We start from the raw sequence: 18,395 nt of genomic DNA, 5'->3' as shown, positions 1-18,395 counted from the left end.
CGCATCTATAAAGAGTCCAGTCTCATTTACTGAAAAGGATTCACACTCCAGGGAAACACCGCAGGACTGAAGGGAGAAGCAAAAGGGAAATACTTCTGTAAAAGAAAATCCTTTGTCATTAATAATAAGAACAGAAAATGGCCTGTTTGAGAAGTGAGAGGGTGTCGGTATAGACAAATCCTCCTCATTCTCATCTTTCTCTGCTCAGCTGGTCCTGGGTCAGGGCTAGGCTCAAGACAGCTTCTGCTCATCCTTGCTGGTTTAATTCAATGAGGCGGCCTGCAAACACGGCCAGGGTTCCGATGAGACAGACGAGCATGAAGACTCCCAGGAGGATGTGGTCCATTACCATTGCAACATACTTCCACTCCTCCGCCGCCTGTGAGGGAGGAGGGAGAGAGTTAGAACTGTCCTAAGGTGGCTACTGAACTCACAACACACGTGCTTCATGTCCTCTCTGGGTCCTTCCATTTGAGATTGAGGCCTCAGAGCCCTCAATCTCCCTTGGCTGGCATGATCAGCATTAGTTTTTGAGCAATTATTCACAACACGATGAGTTACTAAGGTGGCCGAGAGGTGGTCACCAAGCACGGCTTAGGTCAGTAGCTGTGTTTTGAAAGCCAGCCAGACCCATATGTCTGCGCGGGGATGTGGTCGTTTAAGCCCAGAGAAGCAGCTTTCAAGCAGCAGAGCTTACATTATTGGACTCCTGGTCTGACTTCATGGTCTCAGCGATGTATTTGACACCCTCGATGGCACTTTTCACCTCGGGGTGCTTGATCAGTGGAGAGTGGAAGCCCAGGGGTGGAGGCCCCGGCTTCCCGGAAATGTCAGAAATATCAATGTCTTCTGTAAAAATCTTTTTGTCTTGTTTGTCTCTGGATGGTCTTTTCATTGTAGAGAAAAACATGACATTTGGGATAGTGTCAATAAAAACCTAACATAGAAAAGAAATTCACGTATGAGAATTATTGTCAATTATGGCAAGCATCAAACTCTGTCCCTTAATTAGTGATGCAACCTGAGCAAGTCATTTAACATCTCCAGGCCTCAGTCTCCTTGTTCTTAAAAGGAAACGCCTGTAATCCCTGTACTCAGGAGTCTGAAACAGGAGGATCGCAAGTTCAAGGCCAGCCTCAGCAAACGTGCCAAACCCTGTGTCAAAACAAAACAAAAAATTTAAAAGGGCAGGGGATGTAACTCAGAGAAAGAATGCCCTGGGTTTGATTACTAGTACCATAAAAAAAAAAAAATAAAAGCCAGGCGTGGTGGCACATGCTTGAGTCGGAGACAGGAGGATTTCAGGTTCAAAGCCAGCCTCAGCAACTTAGTGAGACCCTGTTTTCAAATAAGAAATAAAATATCCGTGGGTATTGCTCAGAAGTTGAATGCCTCTGGATTCAATCCCCAGTACCAGAATAAATAAAACACTCGTACACAGCTTGTGGCTTGTCAAAATTACGATGATTCTGTAATGTGAGAAGCTGGCCACCGGAGGGAGCCCGTGAGCAGCCAGCTACCTCAAAGGACACAGCGGTGCTAACTCTTCAGAATCCCTCTAGGCAACAGAAAGGCCCAGCAATGTGTTTTCAGAATCATGTGATTAAAGAAAGGGCCCCTCTGCCTCAAATAGATAAACTTTGGCCCCCCAAAATAGCTAGACATTTTCTTATGTTTGTTGTTCATGAAGAAACTATAGCATAGAAATCAAAAGGAGCTGTTTATCTCCTCCAAAAAGAACACATTGCAAAGCCATGCAGGGTGGCACACACCTGCAGTCCTCTCTTGGAAGGCTGAGACAGGAGGATCACAGGATTGAGATTAGCCTCAGCAATTCAGCAAGACTCTTGGCAACTTAGTGAAACCCTGTTTCAAAACAAACAAGCAAGCAAGCAAAAGGTCTGGGATATAGCTCAGAAGTAGAATGCCTTTGGGTTAAATCCCCAGTACAATTAAAATTTTTTTTTAATTAAAAAAAAAGAGTACACTACAAGCAGTAGCTTATCTGTCAATTCCTGACATGAAGATCCTAGGCTACTTTAGTGTTTTTTGTGAAGCTTTATCAAAAGAAACATGTACCAGTATTGGAAAATGGCTTTAAAATGTATGAATGTACCAGTATTGGGAAATGGTTTAAAACATGTATTTGGCCGGGCGTGGTGGCACACCTTTGTAATCCCCGCGCTTGGGAGGCGGAGACAGGAGGATCTCGCAGGTTTGAAGTCAGCCTCCCTGGCTTAAGAGACCCTGTTTCCAAATAAAAATATAAAAAATAGGTCTGGGAGTGCAGCCTGGAGGTAGAAGGGTTTCCAGGAACCCCAGTACCACAAAAATAAATGTCTTTGAAAATAACATCTGTATTAGAAAGCCAGGAGCTTAAGAGAAAAGGCTGCAGGGGACCCAGGCACCTAGGGTGATTAGCAAGAGAATAGAGAAGTCTAGAGTCTTTTGCATTTCTTTTTTTTTTTTAATTTATTTTTTTATTGGTGCACTGTATTCATGCATCATAGTAGGATACATACTTTTGTAGACATACATGCACACTTTGCATTTCTAAGAGAAGCAAACTTCCTCAAGGATGTGGGGGAATGCCATGAGCCTCCACAAGATCCCAGACCCCTGATCATCAACTAACACATTTTGGAGTCTAACAAAAGGCATGCGGTCTGTGCCAGAGACAGGGCAGGTCTGCAGGAAGGAATCCCCACATCAAAAGACCTGCCCCAGAGAAAGGGCGGATCTAGTTGGGTCAGAAGACTGGTTATAAAGATACTCTGTATCCAGAAACCTCAGGTGACATTTTTTTCAAGTCACTCCTCTGTACTATATCTGACATAGGGTTTTATTAAATCTATCCTATCTTTCCATCTTTGTAATAATAAAAATTGCTTAAGCTTACAGCAAAAGAGTTTGGGCTAGTGTTTTCTATACCTAGCTTAGAACAAGAACCTGCAGCTACATATCTCACTGTTACAGTTCCAGGAGCCCAACAGGGTCCCCGGAACACTTTCACCACCGTAGAAGTTCACAATAAAATTTTTTTTTAATTAAAAAATAAAGAAAAGAAGGAAGCCAAGGCAAGTCCCTTCCCACATGCGCGGAAGCCCAGAAGGACCCTCAGTTCCTAAACACACATGAGTATACATGAGCTAGAATGACACTGGCTCCGTGGGAGGGGAGACCTGACCTGGCAATGTCCACCCTGCATGACGTCCAGACTCACCTTCCGCACCCACTCAGGCATGATGTGGGTGCTGGGAGAGCGGTGGTGCGTGTTGATGACGATGACCGTGATGATGATGGACGCGATGACGAACACCATGGTGAACAGCATGTATTTCCCAATCAAGGGCACGGCACTAGAGGTGGAAGGGATCAGCTCCACGATGACCAGAAGGAACACAGTCAAGGACAGCAAGACAGAGATGCTCAGTGTCATCTTCTCCCCTGGAAAGACAAAAAGGAGAAACATCCCCCCGATGGGCTGAATTGCCTTCCCCATTTCTATGTTGAAATTCTAACTGCCCGGCCTCCACAGTGTGACTGTATGTGGAAGCCAGAGCCTTTACAGAGGTAATTAAGGCAAAATGGGGCTAACCCAATACAACTGATGTCTTTGTAGGAGATACTTTGGGCACAGCCATGTACAGGGAAGGCCACATAATCACACAGGGAGAAGGCAGCCATCTGTAAGCCAGGAGCGAGGCTTCAGCAGAAACTGACCCTACTGAACCTTGATCTTGGACCTCCAGTCCTAACAATGTGAGAAAGGAAATTTCTGTTGCTTAAGCCACCCAGCAAATCGCTCCTTCATCTTAAGCCCTGGAATCTTGTTTCTCGGTGAGACCCAAGGGAACTGAAAGGGATTCTAGTTTGGCAGTAGACTCAGGGTGGTAGTTTTTTCCTCTGCTGCAGAATGTAGTTCCTAAAATGGAGGTACAGCATGGCTACTTGTTACCCAGCAGATAGATGGACAACCCAGAGCACATGTGTCTTTCTTTGGGCGCAGGAGCAAGCTGCAAGACTGAGACTGACAAAAGGAGGCACTCCGCAAGGCCAAGGGGTGGCCCTCGCAGGCAGAGGGATAGGTCACCCTGCTCCATTCCCCACTCTTGTCAAAGAGGAAGTTCATCTTCTCCCTGACTCCTTGCTTTGTTTTGTTCTTTATATTCCCCACACACCATCTGCTTCCTTCAAGCTCTGAATCTCAGGAGTCCTGGCTGAAGGCTGGGGCTGAATGGCCCTGGGTGTCTTTGTGGGGCTGGGCACCTAGGTGACGTAGAGTCCCTTTGGAAGGGACTGAGCTTGGGCTGGCCTTGCTGCTGGTGCTCGGGAAGTCCTTGTGCTTTTCCGTAGGAGATGCCTTTCACATGCCAGAACAGAACTGTTACCCCTCTGTGTCTGTGAGTTCTGCATCCAAGAATTCAACCAACCTTAGGCCAAAATGTTTAGAAAATAAAATGGCATCTGAGTTAGGTATGGTGGTACATGCCTGTTAATCTCAGTAGTGGAGAGGCTGAGGCAGGAGGATCACGGGTTTAAGGCCAGCCATAGCAACTTAGCAAGCACCTCAGCAACTTAGTGAGATCCTGTTTCAGTAATAATAGTAGTAGTCGTAGCAGTAGTAGTAATAAAAGGGATGAGGGTGTAGCTCAGAGGCAGAACACCCCTGGGTTCAATCCCTAGGAGTGAAAAAGAAGAGAAAATGGCATCTATACTGAACATGCAGATTTTTGGGTTACTATTCCCTAAACAATAGGATATAATAATTATTTACACCGCATTTAGATTGCATCAAGCACTATAGGTACTCTGGAGATGACTTAAAGTATACATGAAGATAAACATAGGCTGTATGCAGTATCACACAGTTTAAGGGACTTGAACATCCACAGACCCTGGAACCGATCTCCTATGGATACCAAGGGGCAACTGCAAACACAGGATAAAGAGTGGATGGGTAGGAAAGCCTTCAAAATAAACAAATATTATAAATATAAAGATTTCTCAAGTTACATATAATTTCTTGGTTAACAATAATGATAATAACTAACATTTGCCAAGTATAATGTAATTATTGACCTCAATGCTTTTCAAGCATAAATAATTTAATATTTATAAACACTAAATAGCTTACATATTGCCCTGAAAGTGCTTTTTCTATTCATTGAAGTTTCATCTAATTAGAAAGCCAAAAAGTATTTATTTGTGACCATGTATTTAAATTGAGAACAAAAGCCAGGCATTGTGGCACACATTTGTAATACCAGTACTTGGGAGGCTGAGATGGGAAGATCTTTGGTTTGAGGACAGCCTCATCAAGTAGTGAGACTCTCATCAACCTAGCAAGACTCTGTTTCCAAATAAAAATAAAATAGGGATGGGAGTGTTGCTTGGAAGTGGGATGCTTCTGGGTTTAATCCCCAGTACTAAATATACATATACATATACATACTGAGAACAATCACTAGAATATACATTCAGTGGGGTCAGGGACTTGCTGTCTTATTTTCATATAAATATTATATGAAAATAGTATAATATATATTATATATTACATATAATATATACATTTGTTGAGTGCATAATTTTTCCTCTAATTTGAAAGTTGAATTTAAAATTGTGAGTTTTAAGAACATCATTTGGATAAAACTGCTACCTGTCATTAGGCTGAGGGCTGTCTGTTCCATCCTTCTATTTTTCCAACCGTCTCCTATGAATTGTTTACAAGTAAGGACTTGCTGGCAGGTGCATGGGTGCCCTTTCCCCTTTTCGGTAGATTTGTTGATGTTTGATGAAGTTACATCACGGCTGATTGCTCAGTAGAAGGTATGGAAGTTATCCAGATTGATATGTAAGAAAGAATTGCCACTTGGGAAGTAGGTTCTCTTGTGTAAAGATATAGCTGTCTGGAAAACAGATATCCAAAAGCTATTTTATCCAGGCATGGTGGTGTAGGCCTGTAATAGGAAGCTGATATCAGGTTTGCAGGTTTTGTTTGTTTGTTTGTTTGTTTTGGGGGGTTGTTTTTTGTTTGTTTTGCAGACCTGGGATGGAACCCAGGGGCATTCCACCTCCGAGCTACACTCCAAGCCCTATTTTTTATTCTTTAGTTTCAAACAGGGTTTCACTGAGTTGCAAAGGACCTCACTAAGTAGCTGCGGCTGGCCTCAACTGCAATCCTCCTGTCTCAGCCTCCCAAATGCTGGGATTACAAGCACGCTCCACCAAGCCCAGCAGGTTTGCAAGTTTGAGGACAACCCCAGCAATTTAGTGAGACTCTCAGCAACCTACTAAGACCCTGTTTCAAACAAAATATAAAAAGGGCTGGGGGTGTAGCTCAGAGGTAAAATGCCTATGGGTTCAATTCCCAGTGTCTGTCTGTCCACGTCTCTCTTTCCCTCTCCCCTTCCTCTCTCTCTTCCTCTTCCTCCCTCCCCCACGCACACACATACACTTACTTCCAAGTGGCAAGCAATGAGTAAAGGAACAAGACCTAGATTAGTCAGAATATAACAAGTGACCTCAAGGGCAAGTGGGATGAGGTGGGTCTGTGACCACTGTGTGCACACTTTATATTGAACAAATAGGTATTGGGATTCACTTAAGGGAACTGAGCTGGGATGTGTATCTTCAGGGTGGTGGTCAACTCTGCCTGCTCTGGACAGTGTGAACTCCTCCTACGGCCACCTTGCACCTCACCTGGCCACCCAGGAAATGTGTTCTCCCTCTGATGAGATTTAGGTCTGTGTGCCTCTGTGTGTCAGCACGAGATTATTTCTGGCTCTTCCTAAAATAGCAGCAGGAGATCTGTCGGCAGCAGCAGCGCGCAGTCATGGCAACCGCACCCACCTGAATCCGTGGGCAGGTAGAACACCAGGCTGGTGAGGAAGGAGAAGAGCAGGCAGGGGATGATGACGTTGACGATGAAGTAGAGGGGCAGGCGCTGCATGACGAAGTGGTAGGTGATGTCCAGGTAGGGGGTGTTGGGGCAGCAGGAGTAGAACACCCAGTGCTTCCAGCCGCGGGCCTCCTTGACCACCCACTCCCCGCTCTCCATGAAGTTGCTCAGGTCTGGCTGCTCGCTTTCCTGAGAAAAGAAACAAGGTTTGGAAGCGCCAGCCAAGCTGCCCTGAGGAGGGCAGGGGTCGCCATCCGCAGTGACCAGGCAACAGCCTCCGGCACGGTGGGCCACATACTCGGGAGGGATGTTGGCCACTCTGGCTTGGGTCTCTCTTTGGGGCCTTCCTGCAACATAAAGGAGTTTGAACTATTGGAATGCTTCATTTCGGCTCCACATTCAAGTCACCCGGGAGTTTCAAAACATTGGTGCTCTAGCCTTATCCCACATGGATTAAACTGGAATCCTTGAGACAGCATTGGGTGGAAGGAATTTCTTTACATTCCCAGTTAGTGTTCCAGGGCAGCACATCAAGAACCTTCCCAACCAGTTAAAAACGATTTAGCTAGGTAACCCCCAAGTTCCAACTGGTGCCAAGGGCCTAGGTTATCCATGGGCGGATTTGGAGACCTGCGTCACACTTTTCCTGAAACCAGCTCCACCGCAGGAGGTCGCCACCCACCTGGTTGATCGCCACCACAGAGCCATCGTAGGTCCAGGTACCCAGCTTCATGCTGCAATTCTGTTCGTCAAAGGGGAAGTGGGTGACGATGATCTCACAGTAACTTTTAAAGATGGCTGGCGGTGTCCACGTGATGTGGCCTGTGTAGTCCAGGAGCACTTTGGTGAACTTGACAATGGCAAAGTCGCCATCTGCACTAGATTGGCATAAGAGAGGAAAACAGTTTCAAGTGACAGATGAGCTTTCTGTTCTGCTTGGAGATATTAACAGGAGACAGCTGTGAATTATCCCAGCACTAATTATAGATGCTTTCTTTTTAGTAGTGTGGCTTTTTAATCTATGGCAAGGTTTCTCAAGTTTGTTGGTAATAAGGGCTACTGGGGCGCTTGTTAAAAATACAGATTCCTGAAGCCAGGCATGGTGGCGCACGCTTGTAATCCCCGCACTTGGGAGGTGGAGACAGGGGGATCGCGCAGGTTCGAAGCCAGCCGCGCTGGCTTAAGAGACCCTGTTTCCAAATAAAAAGTATAAAATAGGTCTGGGAGCGTAGCCTGGAGGTAGAAGGGTTTCCAGGAACCCCAGTGCCACCAAAAAAAAAAAAAAAAAAAAAAAAAAAAAAACAGATTCCTGAGTGCCATCTAAGTAAGCTCTGTGTCATAGTGTCTGGGGAAGAATATGGGAACCTCTGGGTTCAAAGAAATAACAACAGTGGGGAACTACTGCACCTCCACTGATTTTTATAAGTCCTCAGTGGTAGTCCACCTATCCCCTCTAGATATGCTTTAAGAGTTAGCTGGGGAAACAGAAATTTAAAGGTATTGAATCAGTGGGGTGGGGTTTGCCTCAGTGGGACTTCAGGGACATAATGGTTTATATTGGTCCTTCCTGTTGTAAATCAACAGATTTCTTCCCCTTGATTATTCCTTGGGACTGCAGTGGGGCTCTTTATCCAGAAAGCTGTGCCATTGCCCCCCCAAAATAGATCCCAAAAGTAAAGGATCATAGGATGGTCTAAGTCTCCCCCAGTAAGCAGGTGAAACGGTTTGTTTCCACCAAGGTGTTCCTGAGTGAGCTTGTCACAAGGACCAGTAAGGACTTGGATTGCTTCCCTCTGGTTCTTTCTAAAAGAGGAACTTAACAGGGAGACTCTGCCCTACTAGCATATGCAGCCTTTCTGGATGAATATGCTAAATTCAAACAGAGAGCAGAGTCTCTCTGTTAAGTTACCCAATGATTGGGTAATTAGGCTCAACCTAGGTGTGATTGGACAATACATGGTAGAAAATCAGCGCTGGGCAGGGCTTCCGTGGAGTGTATCATATCGTCCTTATCGACTGGCCCCTGCCACCCCTGCCCACACTCTGCTGGGAGGCACAGCTTGCTCCCCAGACACACAGTGTGTGAGGTCAGACTGTAAATCCTCCAGGCCTATGACAAACGCTCCCGCCTGGGAAGGCTGCTCTTTGAAGTGAACATTCCCTGACAAATGAAGGGCGTATGATAATGAATGCGTCATTAGGCCAGGGTGTCCTGAATCGCATTATAATCTCATGACACGCAGCCTGTCACGGGCCCAGAGGACAGCCACGCAGGCATCAGGGCCAATGAGTCGGGATGGCGTTCAGAATGTGATGAATGAACCTGGGAGTTCAGACATTCGATCCCAAGGAAGTCAGTGATAGGAAGTCGGGGTGCCTTGGATGATTGCCACACACCGCTCAGGAGCTCTCGGGGATTAAATGTCCCCCACCCACAGCCCTGATTCAATTTGGCTTTGATAATTGTTTCTATTCATAACACGAGACACCATATGGCACCCCTTCGCCTGTCAGTGTGGCTCTGGTTTTTAAGGGTTATTTAATGTGAACAGTGGTGAGAAGCAAGCCCAGGCCGCCCTTCTGTGAGGACACGTGGCTCCACCTTCCCCACTGAGCCCCCGCCTGGCCCACTGTGCTCACTTGTTATAGAGAACGAGGTCCGGCCGCCAGATCTTTTCGGAGGGAACATGAATTTTTTTCACACCACCATAGTCATCTGGATTCCATTTTAGGTTGTAATCCACCCATTGCTAGAAACAAAGGCATGCGACCAATTAAAAAAGCCAGAAATAAGCCGGGCGTGGTGGCGCACGCTTGTAATCCCCGCACTTGGGAGGCAGAGACAGGAGGATCGCACAGGTTCGAAGCCAGCCGTGCGCGCTGGCTTAGGAGACCCTGTTTCCAAATAAAAATGTAAAAATAGGTCTGGGAGTGTAGCCCAGAGGTAGAAGGGCTTCCAGGAACCCCAGTACCACACACACACACACACACACAAAAAAAAGCCAGAAATATTTGGTAAAATTTAGAGTGATCAAGGGCCCTGCTGGGCTTGGTAATTCAGAAATTGACCAATGTTGTGCTTTGGTAAGAAAAGTTTGATTCAAAATTCAGCTTTCACCTTAATAAACAATAACAGCAAACCTACAGCACTGTGTGCAGACACCATTCCAAGCACTTCAGCCCTCATTTAGCCCTCACAGCAGTCCTGAGATGAGCAACTACTGACCCTGGTTTCCAGATGTAGAAACAAAGGTAACCCCAAGGTTACACAGCTGGGAGATGGCAGGTCAATCAGGCCACATGATCCATCTCCAAGAAAGAAGATTGAAGACGAGTGTGGTGGTGCACGCTTACAATCCCAGCATTCAGGAGGCTGAGACAAGAGGATCACAGTTCGCTCCCAGCCTCAGTTACTTAGTGAGGCCCTCTGCAACTTAGTGAGATCATATTTCAAAATAAAAAATAAAAAACAGGCTGGGAGTGTAGCTCAGAGACAGAATGCCCCTGGGTTCAATCCCCAGTGCTGAAAAGCAAAGAAAGAAAAGAAAGGAGAATGACCCTACAGAAACATTTTCATCAAATAGGCAATATACTTTTATAAAAATGATATATGTTTTTCTACATTATAAAATTAGCATATGTCCCATGCAGCAGACTTGGATAACACAATGTCATGGGCTGAGCTGTGTTCCTCTAAATTCATATGTTGAAGTCTGAACCCCTAGGACTTCAGAATGTGACTTTATTTGGAGATAGGGTCTTTACAAAGGTTTTAAAGTTAAAATGAGGTCACTAAGGTAAGCCTAATCCAATATGGCTGGTGTCCTAATAAAAAGGGGACATTTAAAGACAGGTGTATATGTCTCTCACAGACACAGGGAGAATGTCATGTGGACGCTAAGACATCCTTCTACAAGCCACAGGGAAGTTCTGTAAGATCATTCCCTCATGGCCCTCAGAAGGAACCAACCCTGCTGATACTGTTACACTGAACTGCCAGCCAGTGATGGTAAGACAACACATTTCTGTTTAAACTGTTCAGTCAGTGATATTTTGTTATGGCAGCACTAGCAAACTAATACATACAGAAAAATCCCAAAATAAAAACAAAAACCAAACAGGACCTACATCCCCATACTTCCAAAATATCTACTTTCAACATTTTAGTATATGTCCTTGTTACCAAATTGATTTCCTCTGGATCCAAGTTTAATTTCAGTGTGAACCAGCACAACATAAATGTAATTTTCCAGCTCAGTTACCTGCTTCAGACGAACATTGGTGGTCACAATCTGATTTACTTCATCCTGAAAAAAAGAGAAGCCCCTTCTTTAGGAGGTGGAGGGGGAGCCGAGGGGAGGGTAACTCTGGGTGCAAGGGATGGTACCGCGGGGAGGCTGGAGCACTGTCTCACCACATTGATGAGCTGTATCAGCTGCAGGCCCACAGTGACCTCCACAACCTGGCGGTGGTCCTCCACTGGACGTACCACACTGCTGTAGTCTTCAAATAGCTTTGCCACCAGACGCGTCTCATGTTCGGAGCCCAAGATGAGGCCAGCTGAACAGCAAATGGTACATACACGGTCAGACTCTGCCCTCCCCCCATGCCCTAATGCAGGGAGCTTGGGTGTAACCAGCAAGTGGGAGGCACACAGGGCCTCTTTCAAGGCCCCCCAGATGCAGCTAGTGATGCCTTGAATTCCTTTCCAAGCACAGTTGCTAGTGTGGGCCCTCACCAAGCAGCAGTGGGCCAGGGCATGGCAAGTTATCACATTTGTACTTCTGACAGGTGACATTCCTTAACACAGTCCCTGGCTGAATCAAGTTTTCCAGAAGAAACACACACACACACACACACACACACACACACACACACACACACACACTCAGAAAGGTTCATAGATAAGACAGAGACAGTATTTTAGAATCTGGTCACGGTGTAATGAAATTTGGGATGGGCTGGTTTGCATGCCCCTAGGACGGCCACAGTTGCCGAACTGGAACAGAACACACTCTGGTGAGGGTGTAAAGACACAGAAACCTCATGTGTTGCTGGTGGGAACATAAAGTGGCAGGTCCTCCACAAGTCAAACACAGCGTCACTATACGACCCAGCACTTCCGGTGCTTGGTACATACCCAAAGCAGGGCGACACCCAAAAGGTGAAGCGACTCATCCATCAGCAGAAAAATAGATGAAAAATGTGGCTTATCCAAACAATAGAATATTATTCAGCCGCCTAAAGGAATGGAGTACTAAGCCATACTATGGCATGATGAACCTTGAAAACATTAGCTTGGTGAAAGAAGCCAAACGCACAGGAGCACATAAGGTATGTTTCTCTTTGTTTGAGTGATCCAGCATAAATAGTCTGTATAGAGGGAGGGAAGATTGTTAGTTGCTGGAGACTAAGACAGTAGTGATAATCATTTGACATTGTAAATGCTACTGAATTGCATGCCCTAACATGGCTAAAACGATACATTTTATGCAATGTGTACTTTACCATAATTTTTTTTGTGTGGTACTGGGGTTCCTGGAAGCCCTTCTACCTCCGGGCTGCACTCCCAGACCTATTTTTACATTTTTATTTGGAAACAGGGTCTCCTAAGCCAGCGCGCCAGCGCGCGCGGCTGGCTTCGAACCTGCGCGATCCTCCTGTCTCCGCCTCCCAAGTGCGGGGATTACAAGCGTGCGCCACCACGCCCGGCAACCATAATTTTTTTTAAAACCACTGCTGGTAAGTATTTGTTCTAGTTGTGGAAATGCTGTGCGATATTGACCTGGGGTCAGGGCTTTCACTGGGAATCTAAGGATGAAGTAAATGAGTCTACCTTTTCCTTCAGGAGAGAGAGCAGTACCGCCAAATCCAGTCCCTTTCTGCCCGGCACGTTATATGATCCCCACCCGCCTCGGGGGAGGCAGCAGTCAGACATTCTCACCTGACATTCAGAGGGGCAGGTGGCTGGTCCAAGGTCCTGCGACCACAGGACAAAGCTCTGAGTAGAATCCGGCCAATCTGTGCTATGCACCCACTGTTTTTTGCTTTTTTCTCCCCTTTTTGGTACCGGGGATTGAACCCAGCAGCACCGCATTCTACTGCTGAGCTACACCCCCAGCCCTTTTTATTTTTTTATTTTGAAACAAGGTCTCACTACATTTTCCCATCATGGTCTCAAATTTGTGATCCTCCTGCCACAGCCTCTAGAGTATCTGGGATTACAGGTGTGCGCCACTGCACCGGATGCACCAACTCTTAATATTTCCAGTGTGTTGTGAGCTGCCCTGGAACCTCAAAACTGCATGTACTTTATTCCTAGGAGAAAATGTGTTCCAAATTTCAACAAGTGTCTTATGAAGGACCTTTGTAATTCAAGCCTTACAGGGCAAGGGGACTGCCCGTTCCGAGGGGTAGACACACAGTTAGAGGAAGAGACACACAATCCGTGTAACCAGATCTCCCCTTTCCGCAGGCTGTTACCGAGGCCATTGTAGCTTCTCTGTGGCCGAGAAAACTTGGAGTGTTGAATGAATATAATGTGCTCTCTTTTGGCTCAGCAGTGTTAACCTTTTGCCTCTAAAACAGGTTATCACTTTATTATGTTTTATGTTTGGAAGAGTTTATAAACAAAATTATTATTAAGTATCAAGTAATGACCTTTTTCTACTTGTATCAGTCAATGGAATAACAGCACGACGTGTGTGCCAGATACTCTTGTAGGTGCTTTCTCTGTGCTGGCTCCACTCTCACAGCTGGGGGAGGTAGGGACTATTCTTGTGCTCACTTCACGGATGAGGTCATTGAAGCACAGGGAGGCTAGGTGACTTGCCCGGCTTCCATAGATGGTGGAGCCAAGAATTTAAAACCCAGAGCCCAAGCTCTCAATCAGTATTTTTTAAAATCAGGATTTGAATCTGCTTGAAATAACTAATGCTGAGCCGGGCATGGTGGTACACACCTATAATCCCTGTACTTGGGAAGCTAAGACAGGGGGATCACAGATTTGAGACCAGCCTCAGCAACTTAGCAAAATTCTCAGCAACCTAGAAGACCTTGTTTCAAAAACAAAAACAAAAAACCCACACCCTTGAGTTCCCCTAAAACCACACACACAAACAACCACCAACAACAAAAACAATGTTATACATTACTGGTGTGTGTGTGTGTGTGTGTGTGTGTGTGTGTGTGTGTGGTACTGGGGATGGAACCAGGGGCCTTCTACCTCCAAGCTACACCTCCAGACCTACTTAATATATTTTTTGGAAACAGGGTCTCACTAAGTTGCTGAGAGCCTCACTAAGCGCCTGAGGCTGGCTGTGAACCTGTGATCTTCCTGCCTCAGCCTTTTAAGTACTAGGATTACAAGCGCTACCACACCTGACATACATTGCTGTTTTGGCATTGCCCTGAGATGCTTATTTTTAAATGACTATTTATTCTAGTTTGACAGGAAGAACATACTAGAAACCAGTGGATAGAGCAGGTGATTGTCATTGTGTAGCAGGAAAACCATGCTGGCCAACCCTATCGTCCGCTAAGGACGGGGAAGGCTGAGGGGACAGGCATGTCAGCATGTCAGCGACATTGACCTCCTCCTCTGACACCCCAGCCAGTGACAAGGGGCCTTGTTCCTTCCACAAGGATTTGCAAGTAAGTCTCCATTTCTTAAATTGGTTTCACTCGTACAAGGTAAAAGGCAGAATAAAAGGTTTGAGGGCAGGATTCTGTGATTCCCTTCCCAACTCCAGCCTGGTTTGGAGAGTTGGTCCAGTTCTTCATGGAGTTAATGAATCACAATAAATAACTTTCATAAAGAGGCAGTGTGCAAACAAACAGACAAATCATGTCAGTCTCCCTTTTTAGGAAATTATGTTGGTAATTTTTATTTGGATGGCGGATAACATGTTCATTCAGCAAATATTTGTTGAGTATTTGCTGTATGGAAACATTGTTTTAGGAGCTTTGAGATCTTCCCAGGTGAACCTGGCATGAATCCTGTATCTCTTGGAGATCAACATCAAACATTTACATAAATAACTGAACTTGTTGCAAAGTAATATGCCATGAGAAAGGTTTCAGTGAAGTTCTTGGGATTGCAGAGGTGGAAGAGAGAAAAGGTTGAAACAGAAGGTGCTATATAAATAGAACAGTGATGCTTATATGTTCAGCCAAGAGGAAAAAGTGACCCTGATATGAATAAGAATTCAGCCCACGAAGGACCGATTCTAAGGGAATATAGCTATCATTTCACAGCGTGCTTTCTGTACCGTACTGGTCTGATCTGTATCTCATCATAAGGAAGAGTCCTGAGTTGGGTAAAAGGAATTCTGAACTATTACTAGTCACCTGGGGTAATTCTTCTCTCAACTTGGGGCCATGTTTCTTTGGCAACTTCAGGCTTTCTGACTGTACATACATGTGACAAACCGAGTTTCCAGTCGATCGCATTGCAATGTTTATGAATTGAGTGACCTTGGGCAGGCCAGTCCCCATCTTTCAACCTCAGTTTCCTTCCAATAAAAAAATTGAGGGTATTGAAATACCTGATCTAGCTCTAAGTTCCCGTGAATCACCCATGGGGAATTAATCCTAGCAAATTCTAGGTTTGATCAAAATATATATCACACACTTCTTGGAATAACCAAACCCACATTTTAGAGGTCTCTGAAGTATTTTTATAGAAGCATATCACTTAGGAATTTTCATTGAGTGTGGTGTTTGCACGCGCGCGCACGCACATACACACATACACACACCACACACACACACGCGCACACACACACACGCGCACACACACACCACACACATACATACACACACACACATACACACACGCACGCACACACGCACACACACACACATACACACACGCACGCACACACGCACAGAGCTTTGATTGGGTCAAGTCCAAATCCCACAGAATATAATTTATCTGAGTTTATTTCCCTCAACATTGCTAAAATTAATTAATAACACAGCTTTTTCGTCTTGTTCAGAAGGCCTGTGTTTTTCAGAGCATTGTTAGAGAAATCTAAGGGTGTCAGCCACCTTATTTCTCAGCTGGAATGATATCACCACTAAACTTTTATATAAAGCAATCAGCAAACATCTTCTATTTCCCTCTACCGGAAGTTGGGGATTCAGGGTAGTGTTTCAGCTGCTGTGCTGTGACACATTCCAGAACAGAGTGCAGGTCAAGGGCTGTGCAAGGCTTTATAGCTTTAATTCAAACCCAAATCTACTTATAGCAACAGCCTTTGAAAAAATGTGGGCAAGAATGAATTCATACAGACTCTGTTTTTTAACTTCAGAAGTTAAAAACAGGTACAGAACAGTTCATCTCTATGGAGAGACTCTAGTTATAATTATTAACAGGTTTCTCTTTCTAGCACATGTAGCTGTCAATCAATTCTCTTCCTCATCAGAATTCTTCTAGAAACTCAAAAGGCCTTGTTAACTCTAGTGTTTGTGATTCCAAGTTGCTGCTCTAAGTCTTCCTAGTTGTTCAGTCTGGAGGTAGCTCCAGGATGCTTCAGTGGTCTCAGTGGTCCGGTCTACATGTGGAGCTGAGGCTGTTCAGGTGTCTGAGCCAGACACCAAGCGCTGAGAAGCTGGGTGTCTACTGTGGAGCCTTTGGCCAGGTAGCTCCAATTTTTACTGGGTAACACAAACTAAAAAATCCTTAAAAAAAAAAAACCCCAGTTAAGCCAGCCCCAGGGGGCAGCTGACCAGTGGCCTCCAGCTGGCGAGGCCCTGCCGTTCTGTGTTCCTATCCAAGTAGCAAGACCCTGGTTGGGGAGTTTCCAGTGCTTCTGCCTCAGAGAAGCCCACCCAGCACTTACCTGAGCAGAGGCTGAGGAGCAGGAGGAGAGGCCGGGGCTCCATGGGCTGTGGGCGCTGCTGTGGACCGGTGCGGCCTGGAGGCCTGTGTGTCTCCCTGGCACTCTCTGGCCGGATGCTTGGCTGCTGGAGGGTTTGGAAAGCGAGCCGACTCAGTGGAGCTCTGGTCTCACACCACCTGTTTGTGGCAGTGACAGCTGGACTGTCCCCAGCCCGGAGCCCAGGAAGCTGCTTCGACCTTACGCCTTTGCAGGTGGGCCTCCCTCTACACAGTTGCTGAGCTTCTCACAAATTGAGTATGAGCTGTGTTATATATTAAATATATCATGTGTCAGGTTGTTTTGCTTTGTTTTGTGTTTATGGTACTGGGTATCAAACCCAGAGCGCTAAATATGCTAACCCCTGGCTACATGAGTCTTTTGTTGTGTGTGTGTGTGGGGGGGGGTATTGAGAATGGAATCCAGGGGTGCTATACCACTGAGATTCACCCCAGCCCTTTTTATTTTGAGACCGGATCTCACTAAATTGCCCAAACTGGCCTCAAATTTGTGATCCTCCTGCCTTGGACTCCCAAGTGGCTGGGATTATAGGTATGTGCCACCAAACCTGGCCGTGGGTCAGTTCTATTTTTTTTTTTTTTTTCAGTACTGGAGTTGGAACCCAGGGGCATTCTACCTCCAAGATACACCTTCAGCCCTATTTTTTACATTATTTTATTTTGAAACAAGGTCTCACTGAGTTACAAAGGGCCTAAGTAGCTGAGGCTCTGTGATCCTCCTCTCTCAGCCTCCTGAATGCTGGGATTATTAGCGTGCACCACCACACCCAGCTCATGAGTCAGTTCTTAATGAAAAAACATACAGGGAAGAATTGTTTCCCATAAAGAGTGACCCCCCCTCTCTTGAGTAAACTGAGGCCTCATTCTGGCCTGATTCTGTGTAGATCATTTGGAGTGTAGATATCAGTGGTCTTCCTAAATCACAAATGTCTATGTTCTCCAAATATGGAGATGCTCTTCCTCTGTTGCTGGGTTATGTAGAGTGGCCGGGAGTTTTTGTGACTGAAGTGTGTGGTTGGTGTAGACTCTGAGACTGGAACATTCCATATTTGATTGGGCTTGGCTTTAAAAAAAAAAAATGGTAGCTTCTTCCATAAAACTGGTGTCACTGGCCCCGGGGTGGCTGTTCCAACCCCTGTGGCTGGTCAGCAGCACCTGTTCCACATGAACCATTGGCTGGAACAAACGCCCACCTCCCGTCGCGTTATTCAGCTGAGGAGTGACTGGGGAAGGAGGCCCGCCGCTCAGCAGTCGCCCAGGTCCCTGCCGCCTTCCGCCCTCCTCTGCCTACTCTCACTCAGGGTAGCAAGGAACAGAGTGCTTTGGCCTTTGTTTAAAAAATTCCTAGGAACCAGCAGTTAGTAATCCCTAGCTCTGAGAAGTGTTTACACCAGCTGGAGCTTCTTTGTAGAGTTGGGGTGAGTTCAGAGGAGGAAACAGCTTTTTGCCTTTTGTTCGGTGGTACCAGGGCTGGAACCGGGGCTGCTCTGCCACTGAACTACGCCCCCAGCTCTTATTACTCTTTTTTTATTTTATTGTTTGGTCCTGGGGGTTCAATGCAGGAGCACTCTACCACTGAGCTACACCCCCAGC

General features: G+C 45.9%; 1 protein-coding gene across 2 annotated transcripts; it reads right to left on the bottom strand.

The window, feature by feature from the left end:
• Positions 1-247: 247 nt before the first annotated feature.
• Positions 248-16,789, bottom strand: CHRNA1 (cholinergic receptor nicotinic alpha 1 subunit; the record flags this gene model as incomplete). 2 transcript variants are annotated; one of them, XM_080720027.1, is made up of 10 exons in its annotated part: positions 248-379; positions 698-937; positions 3,224-3,447; positions 6,853-7,090; positions 7,584-7,779; positions 9,542-9,651; positions 10,128-10,214; positions 11,164-11,208; positions 11,316-11,461; positions 16,747-16,789. In XM_080720027.1, the coding sequence occupies 10 exons, from the start codon at positions 16,787-16,789 to the stop codon at positions 248-250; spliced, it is 1,461 nt and encodes a 486-aa protein (XP_080576153.1). The 2 variants fall into 2 exon arrangements, with proteins under 2 accessions (XP_080576153.1, XP_080576154.1); XM_080720028.1 differs by lacking the exon at positions 10,128-10,214.
• Positions 16,790-18,395: the final 1,606 nt, after the last annotated feature.

This window comes from Muscardinus avellanarius (assembly GCF_963383645.1).
Source record: "Muscardinus avellanarius genome assembly, chromosome: 2".
NCBI lineage: Eukaryota > Metazoa > Chordata > Mammalia > Rodentia > Gliridae > Muscardinus > Muscardinus avellanarius.
The sequence above is the reverse complement of the archived record's forward strand: the minus strand, read 5'-3'. Positions and strand labels throughout refer to the sequence as shown.